General features: G+C 29.9%; 2 protein-coding genes and 1 pseudogene across 2 annotated transcripts; all 3 read left to right on the plus strand.

Annotated features, from left to right (window-relative positions):
* Positions 1 to 1,767: 1,767 nt before the first annotated feature.
* Positions 1,768 to 3,776, plus strand: LOC114400511 (probable serine/threonine-protein kinase samkC). The gene is made up of 2 exons (XM_028362992.1): positions 1,768 to 2,027; positions 2,682 to 3,776. Exons 1-2 carry the CDS (start codon positions 1,910 to 1,912, stop codon positions 3,632 to 3,634), a joined length of 1,071 nt encoding a protein of 356 aa, XP_028218793.1. The 5' UTR covers positions 1,768 to 1,909; the 3' UTR covers positions 3,635 to 3,776.
* Positions 3,777 to 5,915: 2,139 nt separating this feature from the next.
* Positions 5,916 to 6,950, plus strand: LOC114372296 (annotated as a pseudogene).
* A 2,566-nt stretch (positions 6,951 to 9,516) lies between these two features.
* Positions 9,517 to 11,321, plus strand: LOC114400526. Its single transcript, XM_028363015.1, has 2 exons — positions 9,517 to 9,706; positions 10,476 to 11,321. The coding sequence occupies exons 1-2, from the start codon at positions 9,601 to 9,603 to the stop codon at positions 11,138 to 11,140; spliced, it is 771 nt and encodes a 256-aa protein (XP_028218816.1). The 5' UTR covers positions 9,517 to 9,600; the 3' UTR covers positions 11,141 to 11,321.
* The last annotated feature ends 23 nt before the right edge of the window (positions 11,322 to 11,344 follow it).

An 11,344-nucleotide genomic window follows, 5' to 3' on the forward strand; every position in this document is an offset into this window, starting at 1 on the left:
ACACCCACAAGAACAACAACAAAAGAAAAGAAAGAAAAAAGGGAAATAGTGAAATTCGTCTGATACGATGATGATAAAATTCTTCTGATACAAATTTAATTCTTAAATATATAAAAGTACACTAATTTAATCCGATTAATTTATCACCTTTTTTTCTTTGATTTTTTTAATCTTCAAGATCAAATTATGAATATCTCACAATGATTTTAGCTATTTATTCAAAATAAAATAAAATGAGTCATGCATGTCAAGAGTGATATATTCCTACCGTAAAAAAAAAAAGAGCGATATATTCCTAAGATAATTAGTTTTTAGTAAGTAAATATTTTTAAGATTTTTATTTTTAGTCTTAAAATTTTTTTAGTCCCTAAAACTTAATAATAATTAAATTAAATTATTAATTAAAATATTAAAATTAAATAATTATTATTCAAATACTTTTAAAAAAAATTATTTGAATAATAATTAAAATATAATTTTTTATATAGCTTTAAGAATATTAACAACATAAATAAAATATATTTTTGTATAATTTAATTAAATTGTAATTTTTATAATTTTATAACTAATAAAAAAATTAAAAGTTTTTTTTAAAAAAAGTTATATGTAAATCTTAACGAAATATTATTTTTATCGTTTAAACATAAGAATTTATTATATTATAAAACTTAACAATCCTCATAAGAATTTATTAAAGAAATAAAACTATTTTATACTGATATTCTGCATAAAAATCGGTCATCTTATAATATCGTAAACATTTTGAAAGTGAATAATATACTCATTATAGTGTCTTTTTCGTGTAGTTGGTTTGTTTTGTACTTTTGGTGTACCGAAGCACAGTATAATATATGTCTTGATAAATGATTTTTTCTTTCTTTCTGAAAACAAAATATTCTCAAGAAAGCAGAGCACCAGTGAAGAGATAATCCCTATCACAAAGCCTTGATAAATGATACTACTACATTTTCTTACTTCAAGCATATATGTGCACGTGGATCAATTTAAAGCCACGAATTGAGATGTCTAATGTTGCAATAATTGATCGCATGACATGGGGATGACATAACATATATAGAGAGAGGAGGGACCAAATAACAGCCATCTAACTTTGATTATTATACCATTCAATAATTTTCAATTTAAAGGTCATGGATATTGCTTTGGCATATGCTTGTTTGGCTTTTATGGTTGACGAGAAATAATATACTGTTTCAGTAAGGTTCAGTTGACATTTTACAATTTGATGTATGCAATCAAATTTCATTCTTGGGTCTGGTTCAAAGCTAAAGTGGAGAATTTGGGTGTAATGTTGTCGGATTGGTGTACAAATTCTCAGGTTGCATTTTGTGACTGATTCTGCAGTTAGAATTTTCTGAGATGCTAATCAAGTAAAGTTGCACCAAAATTTTCTGGTATTGATAGGGGGTGTGATTGTTTCAATGTTGCCTCCTCACTTGGCTAGCTAATAATTGAGGGACATATGAAGCTGTCTGTTTTGTCCATGCAGCCATAATATATAAAGAAAATATAATGCAAACCCTCACCAAGGAAAAATCTGATGACGTCTAGCTTTATCTTAATTTACACACATTGAGGAATTTGATTTAATGTATTCTTTAGAGAGAAAGAAGCTCACATTGCCTAGCATACAAGTAAAGTATTAATCTTTAGAGAGACAATGTGTTTTTATTTTCTCTTTCTCTTACATAGGACAACCGAGAAAGTCCTTAGCATAGTTAAGTCAATCTTTGCACGAAAAGGAAGAACTAGGTCCGAAGAAAACACGGGTAGTCATCGATGTGTATATAATTAACATAATATAATAACCTGAGATTTCATTCTCCAAGAGAAGACAAATTAAGATACGTACGTACGAGAAAAAGGAGAAACTATAATTAAGGTGCAAATGTCGGATGAAAAGACAAATGTACAACCAACAGCAGAACCTGCCAATGAAGATTTTCTTCCACCATCTGATTGGGATCGTCAGAACGACAGTGACACGCTAATTCTAATGCTTCCAGGTTCATTTCAGTTGATTTACGTTTATGCATTTTTCTTATAATTCTACAAACTAGAGTATAAATCTGTCGACACGTTAATTAATGGCGTATTAATTTGCACAGGAAACACTCAAATCAAACTCTCTATTTTCTTCTGTATAAATCTTTAAAAGAAAAACTAAAAAAAAAGTTAATAAAAGGGTTCTGGTAATATTATTAAGAAATTTTCTTTTCATTTATTTCTATTGTTATGCATGCAGAGGAGTTTTTCAACTCTCAGATAGATAATTCATTTAGCAGGTAAAATAATTTTATATTATTATTTAATTATAAATTATTATTATGATAAATTTATTAATTTTTATAATAATTATCTTAAAATTTATACAGTTATAATTAGATTGTAATATAAAATTATGTTATATTATAAATAAATGAATAATCATTAAACTATTCGACTGTTAGTACAAGAGATAATTGTATCAAAATCTTTAGATTTCCCAAAATATATCATAACACGTATGATAAAAATGTGTGTAACATGACCGTATAAAAAAGTGATCTAACCCAATCAAGTTCTAGGGATACTGTGTATATACAAAGAAAAATGTGGATTGAAAAAATTGTCTTTGAAATTAAAGTGTTAAACTATATATATATATATATATATTACAGGGTTTAGGAAGGAGCAAATGAAGGTTCAAGTAACCTCGAACCGTATGCTAAGGGTGAGTGGCGGAAGAAAGATCAGTGAGAACAAATTCCGTCAATTTCGTAAGGAAGAACCCCTTTCTGATTTTCATGACACCAAAGGGATCACTGCCAAGTTTGAAGCTGGGATGCTATATGTAAGGATTCCCAAAGTGTTCAAACCACAGCCACCACCAACACAACAAGAAGAACCTTCAAAGCCTCAACCAACAACAACAAAACAAGAACCTTCAAAGCCTCAACCACCACCAACACAACTAGAACCTCCAATGCCTCAACCTCTAAAGCATCAACCACCACCAACAACAACACAACAAGAACCTTCAAAGCCTCAGAAAACAACAAAAACTTATCATAAACCACATGCTCCTCAACAACATGTTGATGAAAAAGAGACAAAGGAGGACAAAATTAGTGGAGAGTATTCCAAAACCAAGACACAGACACCACTACCCCAGGAACCAATTAAGGCAGCTCATGATGAAGACTCTCAAAAGAAGCCGCAAAAGGAGATGATGAGCAAAGCAGAAACTGAGGAGAAAAGCAAAACTTCTGAAGCTCAAGAAATGCATGGAACTACACAGACAACATTCAAGGAGCAAAATGAAGATGATCGTGGTGTAGATTCTCAGAAGAAGGACAAGGGAAAATTAGCAGAAACAGATGGCAATGATATTAAGGAAGAAGCTATAACCTCTAAAGCTCAGAAAACTTGTCCTGATGAATTGAGTAAGCGTAGTAATGTAGCCATGATGCACAAAATCCTGGCCATGATTTCTGATTTTGTTTTGGAGGTTAAGAAGCAAAGTAAAGTGCCCCACTTTGTTGTCCTCTTCATTCTTGTGTTGCTGATTGGGTACTACATTAATAGTAGAGTCAAATCATCTTTTGGAGGACCCAACAACCAAGAGCTTTAATTGCTTCATTTCCTTTCCTCGGGTTATTATGTCAACATGCATGGCACAAGACAAATATTATCTGTATGTACGTGCATAAATTCATTAAGAAAATATATTTTTTTTAAGTTTTTAAATTAATAGATCTCTCTATTACATATCATCTATATCTACTTTTTTGTTGTAATTTTAAATAACTCACCTATTCAACCCAAATTCTGAAAATTTTACCAAATAAGTTTCACAAATAATTTCACATCCTTACATTTTATCACTATTTTGTAAAAATACAAACATGTTTACAAAATTTTTAAGATCCAATACTTGTATAAGCACTCATTGTTTCATGCATGTGTACTTTGATAAGAACCTGCTCCAACGTTCATCTAGGTGCTTAGTAAATTTTCAGCATCCTTATGACAGCTATATATATACGCTCCTACCTATATTTCACAAGTATAATTTGGTTCAGGGTTGTTTAATTATCTCAAATAAAAACAAGATTAAATAACTCTAAAATGATTGATATTTAAGATATCATAATTAACTCTAATTTACCTTCAAAAAATAATTAACTCTAAATTGTTTCAGGGTTGTTTAATTTATTTTAATTGAAATAATTTTATTAAAATATTCTTACTTTTCATAAATACATTATTTATAAGTTATAACTATTATGTTTAATGCTTCAAAAAAAAAACTATTGGATGGTTAATGGTGGTGTACAGTACTACAAAATTATCATATTGACATGATATATTTAGGATAAATTTGGATTAAAAATTTTAATATCTCATTAAAAACTACAAAAATCATTATTCAATATATGAAATTCTTTTGGAATGATAAAACATCAGTCATCCTGAAATGAAAGGAGTGAATTGTTGGCGCAATTCTTTAGGGAGTAAATCATCTTTAAGGACTAGATTTACTCTTATTATGCACTTAAAAATAATTGGTATAATTTTTTAAATTGCACTAGTTATTTACGATGGATTTTTTAATCTCATTTGATAATCCATTTTTGTTTAGATAATCAAGATCGGCCATGGATGAGGCCGAAAAGAAACTTCGCGTAACAAAGGCTATATAGCCGAATATCTCATCCATCCATTATATATTCTCTTTCCTCGGCTTATTATATAATGATAAAGAGAAATTTAATGGTTTATTCAGTGTTGGCCGGACTAATAAGGTGGAGAGGATCCAAGCTAGGTTATAGCTTGTTTTAAGTACTATCGCGTTTTCAAAATTAAAATGAACTGTCTATTTTGATAATAATAAAAAAAACAGAAATTGGTGAATTGATGTAGTGTTTAGTCCAAATAAACCACATAACCAGTCTGGAAAAAATGGGTTGAAGTTAAAAAATAGGAAAGGTAGCTAGTAAAAAATGGCAAAAAACCAATTCACGCGGTATATCAATGAAAATTGTTTAAAAATATGTCATTTTTTATTTTCTCTTAAAAAACAAAAATCAATCTAAGATAATATTGGTTATTTTTTATTATTCTATATGCATGTAACTGTTATTACAAATGTGTTGAAACTTAGAGCTAAATATTAATATGCTATATTTGATTTGAATATTTATATGTACGTATACTTTAAATTTAAATATTAAAAACCTTTGAATGGTATTAGATTTTTCCTTTTTAGTATTATAAAATTATGAAATTATATTTATTTTTGTTGTTATTCAGCTTAAACGGTATTGTACTATTGTCTACATAAAGAATATATGTGATATATACCAAAAAAAAAAATCTATAAGGCTAAATGATTAACAATCATAGTTAACCAATAATTAACTTATATTATATTCTTCACACTTCATATAGTAGTCTTCTTTATAAAGTTAATTCTAGATATAGAAATAGCATACTATATGTAACCATTATATTGAAGAAGTCGGTTACTTAATAATTAATATATAGTATTTTTTAAAATATTTCTTTAAAAAAGAAGATAAATCCTTAACTTTTGTTCAATCAATATTTGTAGTCAGAAATCCCCCATGGAGTTTTTAGCATCGCCGCGCCAAAATACAAGGTTACCTCCTCTATGAGACCAAAGCATATAAATTTTCGTGCTTCGGCACCCTAATAACAGAGACACAATATTCGCACGAAAAGAAAGTAATATAGCAAAAAGAGAAATAACAGGAACTAGAATTTGCGTGCATAATGCATAATAATTGATCAATGTGCATATAAAAGCACACTAGCTGACAGCTTTCATTCTCCAACAAAGGAGACGACAAGAGAAGCCAAAAGCAAAAGATCAACAACTAAAAGCAACTATGGCACAGGCACAATCAGCAGCTAATTTTGATTACCAAGATTTTGATCCCTTTTATGAATAATTAAATACATATAATCCACTCCATTTATTGGTTAATGATATACAAACTTTTACGCCAAGCAAATTAAGTTTTGTAGCTTTTTTTGTTCTGATTGAAAAAGATATCGTGCATATGGGTTAAACAATAGTATTATATAGTTTCTGAGGATTAAAGTTACATTTTGTTCTATGTACTTATATGAATACTTTGAAATGCATGCACAGGATTCACAAAGGAACAATTGAGGGTTCAAAGTGACTTCAACTCCTGTGCTAAGGATCAATGGTGAATGACAGATCGTTGAGAACAAGCGGCGTCGTTTTTCCAGAGAATTCTCCATTCCCCCATATTGTGACACCAATAATGTGAGTGCTAAGTTTGAGGGTGGCGTCCTAAGCATCGAGTTTCCCAACCTGATCACCCCAGCTGCTAGGTCACAGCCAGAACCACGAAGCGCTCTAATAATGTCTCAGAAAGAGAAAGAACCATCACAACAACAAGATCAGATTCATAAGCAAGAGTCACTGCAAAAAGAGAAAGAACCAATAACTAGTGACGAAAAAGAACAAAACAAAACAGAAGAGTCGTCACCACAGAAAGAGAATGAACCAATTAGTGATGACAAAGAAAAGAATAACAAAACAGAAGAAGTAGTTGCTGATCAAAAGAAGGTGAGGACTAATGGGGTGCCAGAGACAGCAAAAGAATTAGGAACAACAACAATGACCTCATCAAAACCAAAGATAACTCAGAGATTGAAAACAAGGGTTTTAGATTTCACTGTAAGTTTGAGATCAGTAGAAGACCGGGATGACGTTGTTAAGCAAGCTAGGGTTTGGTGGTAGCAGCAATAAGTATGCAAAGCTAATTAAGAGGCCAAAGATATGGAGGAACGTTTTCGTGGTCATCTTATTGCTTATGGTGTTGGGTTTGTATGTCAAAACTGCTGCATTCAAGTGAGGATCAGAACAACAGGAATTCAATGAATTTTAATTAATTCCCATTTGCGTAATATGCATGCATTTCAACGCATGATTGAATTCAATAAAGGAGTAAAGCAACTGGTCTGATCATTGAACAATTGGATTCAAAATAGACCGGTTTTCCCTATGCAACTCTTTCTTCTTTTTCTGAAAAAAAAAAAAAAAAAAAAGAACACTATGATTCATTTGAATAAAAATTGTTTAATTCTTCATCGAGTAATTAGTGCAATTTAGTGGCATAACAGATGCAAGGATTTGAGTCCTACTACTACTTCTTACATCTACAAACGAAAATCAATTAAATCACAACAAAACATGCACCTATACAGACAAAGTTAAATTAGACTGGGGTTTCAAAACAAGAATTGCTATATTAATTGTGTGCGTGTGATTCTAGCTAGCGATGCAAGTCAATTTCTATGATTGCAGTTCATAACTGAAAATATATTCCTTTTATGTATATGTTTATTAGTGCGTGATCACGATAATATATTTGAGTCCTTCGATATACATCAAAGAAGAGGATACATACAAACCACGTTAACATGCCTTTTATAGATCTCATGAAATTAACAAAAGATTATTCAATTAGAAAATATGTAAAAAATTAATTAAGATACTTAAGCATAATACGAATACTTGAATATCCCTACACAGAGTATAACAATATTTGGCATCTTTGGTCAGTCTAACTCGACTTTTTTAATTAATATAAAAAAAATTTAAAAGAATTTATTTACATGTTTCTACTCATCATCTGAATATATAATTGAAGAGAAATTTCTCCATTTCTTTTCTTCTTTCAAAACAATAATTTTTTTAATATATTTCTCTTTTATTTCTATTCTTTGATCCTATTTCTTTTCTCTGTATTCTATATTTAATTCAAACAAAAGACTAAACTATTTTTTTCAAAAATGAATTTGCATAAAATTTTGATAGGAAGAGCTTTATTTATTTCACTTTATCATTCTACCTAACTTAAACTGATTGGAGTGGATCAAACTAAAAATAAAGAAGACAATCCCACTACTTTAATTCTTAAACTCTTTTTATTTTTGACAGAAACTACTTTAGTTTTCTACGTTGATGTTTAGCCTTCATTTGTTTCAGAGGGAAAAAAAAAGGAGAAAATTTCAAATTTGAATTAAAAAAAAGTATTTCTTAAAATCAATTTTTTTTCTCCTAACCAAGTAAAAAATATATATTACTTTCTCCATTTTTTATTTTATTTCTTCTTTTAAATTAGAGTTGGCGGAGCACATTTGGAATATTGAAACATTTTATATTGAACTGGTGCTTTGATTGAAAGGTGAATCTATGCCTTTTATCATGCTCAACGTAGCTTTTTGTAACCAATGACAGGGATTATACTGATTACATGGTTTAGACTCTAGATTGTAGACATGCATGAAGATCGTCACTCTTGTATATGGTTTTCTTTTCTTCTTTTTTTTTTAGGAACTTATGTTTATATATATGGGCTATACTGACTATATTATTTATGTTGTTAACTATACAATTTATCTGCCGTCAAAACAAAATTATATAAGTTATCTACTGCTTAAAAAATCCACTACTCGTGACAGGAAAGGGTCCGTTTATGATCTGATTGATTAATGTGAACTAGTCATCAAAGAGACACGTATTATGACAAAGTTTAAAAACATGAATCTTATTTTTTTGGTACAGAAAAAAAACATGAATTAATATATCAATTTTATCAATGACTATGTGATTCTTGAGAAGAAAAAAATGTCTTACACTAGAATACTTTATTTTATCAATTTTATTTTATTTAATTACTTTCTTGTCTCCTCAATTTAAACTATGTGTCGTTACCAAAAAGAAATTAAACTATGCATGATTTTAATTCCATAAGTTTTTTCAAGTGAATTAAGTCTTTCTATTTTTAAAATTAAGTGAATTTAATCCTACATGTTAAAAATCTCTTTTTTTTTTTTACTTAAAAATCTTCACAAATTGAATCAATTAATTTGTTTTAATATTTTTCTCTTCAAAGTCCACCAACTAAAACATCCAACTTTGACAAAGATCATCTAAATTTTCTCTCTTTTACTTAGTATAAATTCTTTAAAAATTTGTCGTACACTCTTAAATATTTTAATATAAATATAATGATTAAAAGACTTAGATAAAACAATGATAGTATGACTCTAAGAAAAGAAAAGAAAAACTAATAATGTAATTAACCCATTTTTTATCTTGTGAAACACTGATATCAAAATTAGAAAGTGAGACATGGAGACACGAATTACACGTGCGAATTGAAAACCTCCGAAGCAGCTAGTATATATATCTTGAACTGGAAAAAATCTGTAACAAGATTGTCGGTTAAAGATTGGCACTCAGAACAAAATTTTGCTTTTGGGTTTTAGCATCACCAAGGAACGAGGTCACCTCCTCTCGTTACTAAAGCATATTATTTTTCTTGCACCGCACAAACTAATAGTATATGAACGTACGAAAAGAAACAAAGAAAGCAAACAAAATGCTACGTTTTGCGTGCAAAATGGTCCTAATTGTCTCATCAACTATGAGTATAAAAGAACCCCTAGGAGCAATTCAATACTAAGAAGCATATATACATATCAAACGCAAAACCAAAAGAGAAACAAATTAATCAAGGCTGAAATCAAATGGGTTCAAGGACACAGCCAGCAGCATCTGATCGTGTCTACGAAGACTTTGTACCATTGTATGAATGGGATAGAAATGAAAGGCTTGTCAATGTTATGCTACCAGGTAAATGCTTTTTCAAGTTTTCAATTCTAACCTAGAGGAATAATATCAACTTAATTATTAGTTCATTGTTATAAAACATAAGCAACAGATTAAAAAAATGAGTTTTGTTTTCATTTATTTTTGTCTTTATAGGTAACGTTTATCTTCACATTGTTTTTTTTTATATAGAAAACACTTTCAATTTAATCTATATATGTATAAATATTTTCAAATTTGTTCCCGTTATTGTTACCCCAACAATAGAATGAAATTGATAGAGTTGTTTGAGGATATTGAAAATAATTTATCACATCTAAGGATAAGGATGAAAAAAAATGGAGGTCACAATAATTTACTCTAAATAATTTGAGTTATAAGTAGCTACTATCTAAAATCATGCTATCATCGTACATCCCAATTGTAATAAATAATCTCATCAACTTTTTTCAAAACTTGTGGGTATATGTTTAGATTGATGATGGAAATTAATTTTTATGAAATTTATTATTGTAGAATTAATTTTGGTAAAAGTAAAAATTACTCTTATTTGCTTTAATTTATCATAATTAATTTTACCATAATTTTGAAAATAATTTAAATATATAAAATTTGACCAAAATCAAGGTTGATCCACTCAATATAATCTATCTTAGGATTTTACAAGCGGTAAGTCTAATTTTATGTGGTTACCAAAAGAAATAAAGCCTCTTTGCTTTCTATTAAATTTTCATCTAACTTTTTTGTATTTGCAAAAAGAAAAAAGAACACTTCATCTGCTTTCAATATGCAGGTTTTAGAAGGGATCAATTGAAGGTTCAAGTGACCTCAAAGCCCACCCTAAGGCTAATGGGTGAACGACTGATAACTGAGAACAGATGGCGTCGTTTCAATTTAGAACTGCCCCTCCTTTCTGATTATGACACTGACAGTGTCACTGCCAAGTTTGAGGGTGCTAAGCTATCAATCAAATTTGGAGAACTTTCACTGACTAAGCCTAAGGAAACATTAATAACTCCTCCATCACAAAAAATAGAACAGCAAAAGGCACCTGCCCCAGAAGCAAAGACCAATGGTGAAGTCTCTGATCAAAAGACACCACAGAATAAGGAGGAAACCAACAAAACTGAAACAACTCATGGCACAGACAAAGGAGCTCAGGAAGCAAAAACTAATGACTTGAGTGAAACAAAAGAAGCACTAACCCCTACAGCTCCCAAGACTAGGCCTGTTTCAAGATCCAAAACTAGGCTAATAGATTTCGGCCTTGGTTCTGGATCAAATCATGTTGATGATCAAGTCATTGAAGATTTGGAGGCAGGGAAGAACAAGTGCAAGAGATTGGTGAAATGGATGGTGATAATCTACTTGGTTGTGGCCCTTGTGGGACTTGGGGTTTATTATGGCAAAAATGCATTGACATCATACCCTGAAGAATCATACTTCCAAGAGCTGTGAGATTTTCGCCCTCAACTACTACTACTTGTACACGTAAAGAGAAGAACACTGTATTCGTTTGCGTGTAAATGCATGACTTCAATTTAAAAATAAAGTAAAAATGTTTGATTGAGATTTCACAAGTATAATGGAGCTCATTGTAATTGTATCCCGTTATATTTCTAATACATTCATTCATCTACAATTAAATGACTCAAATTCTGC

The sequence above is a fragment of the Glycine soja genome, chromosome 2, assembly GCF_004193775.1.
Source record: "Glycine soja cultivar W05 chromosome 2, ASM419377v2, whole genome shotgun sequence".
NCBI classification, from domain to species: Eukaryota; Viridiplantae; Streptophyta; class Magnoliopsida; order Fabales; family Fabaceae; genus Glycine; species Glycine soja.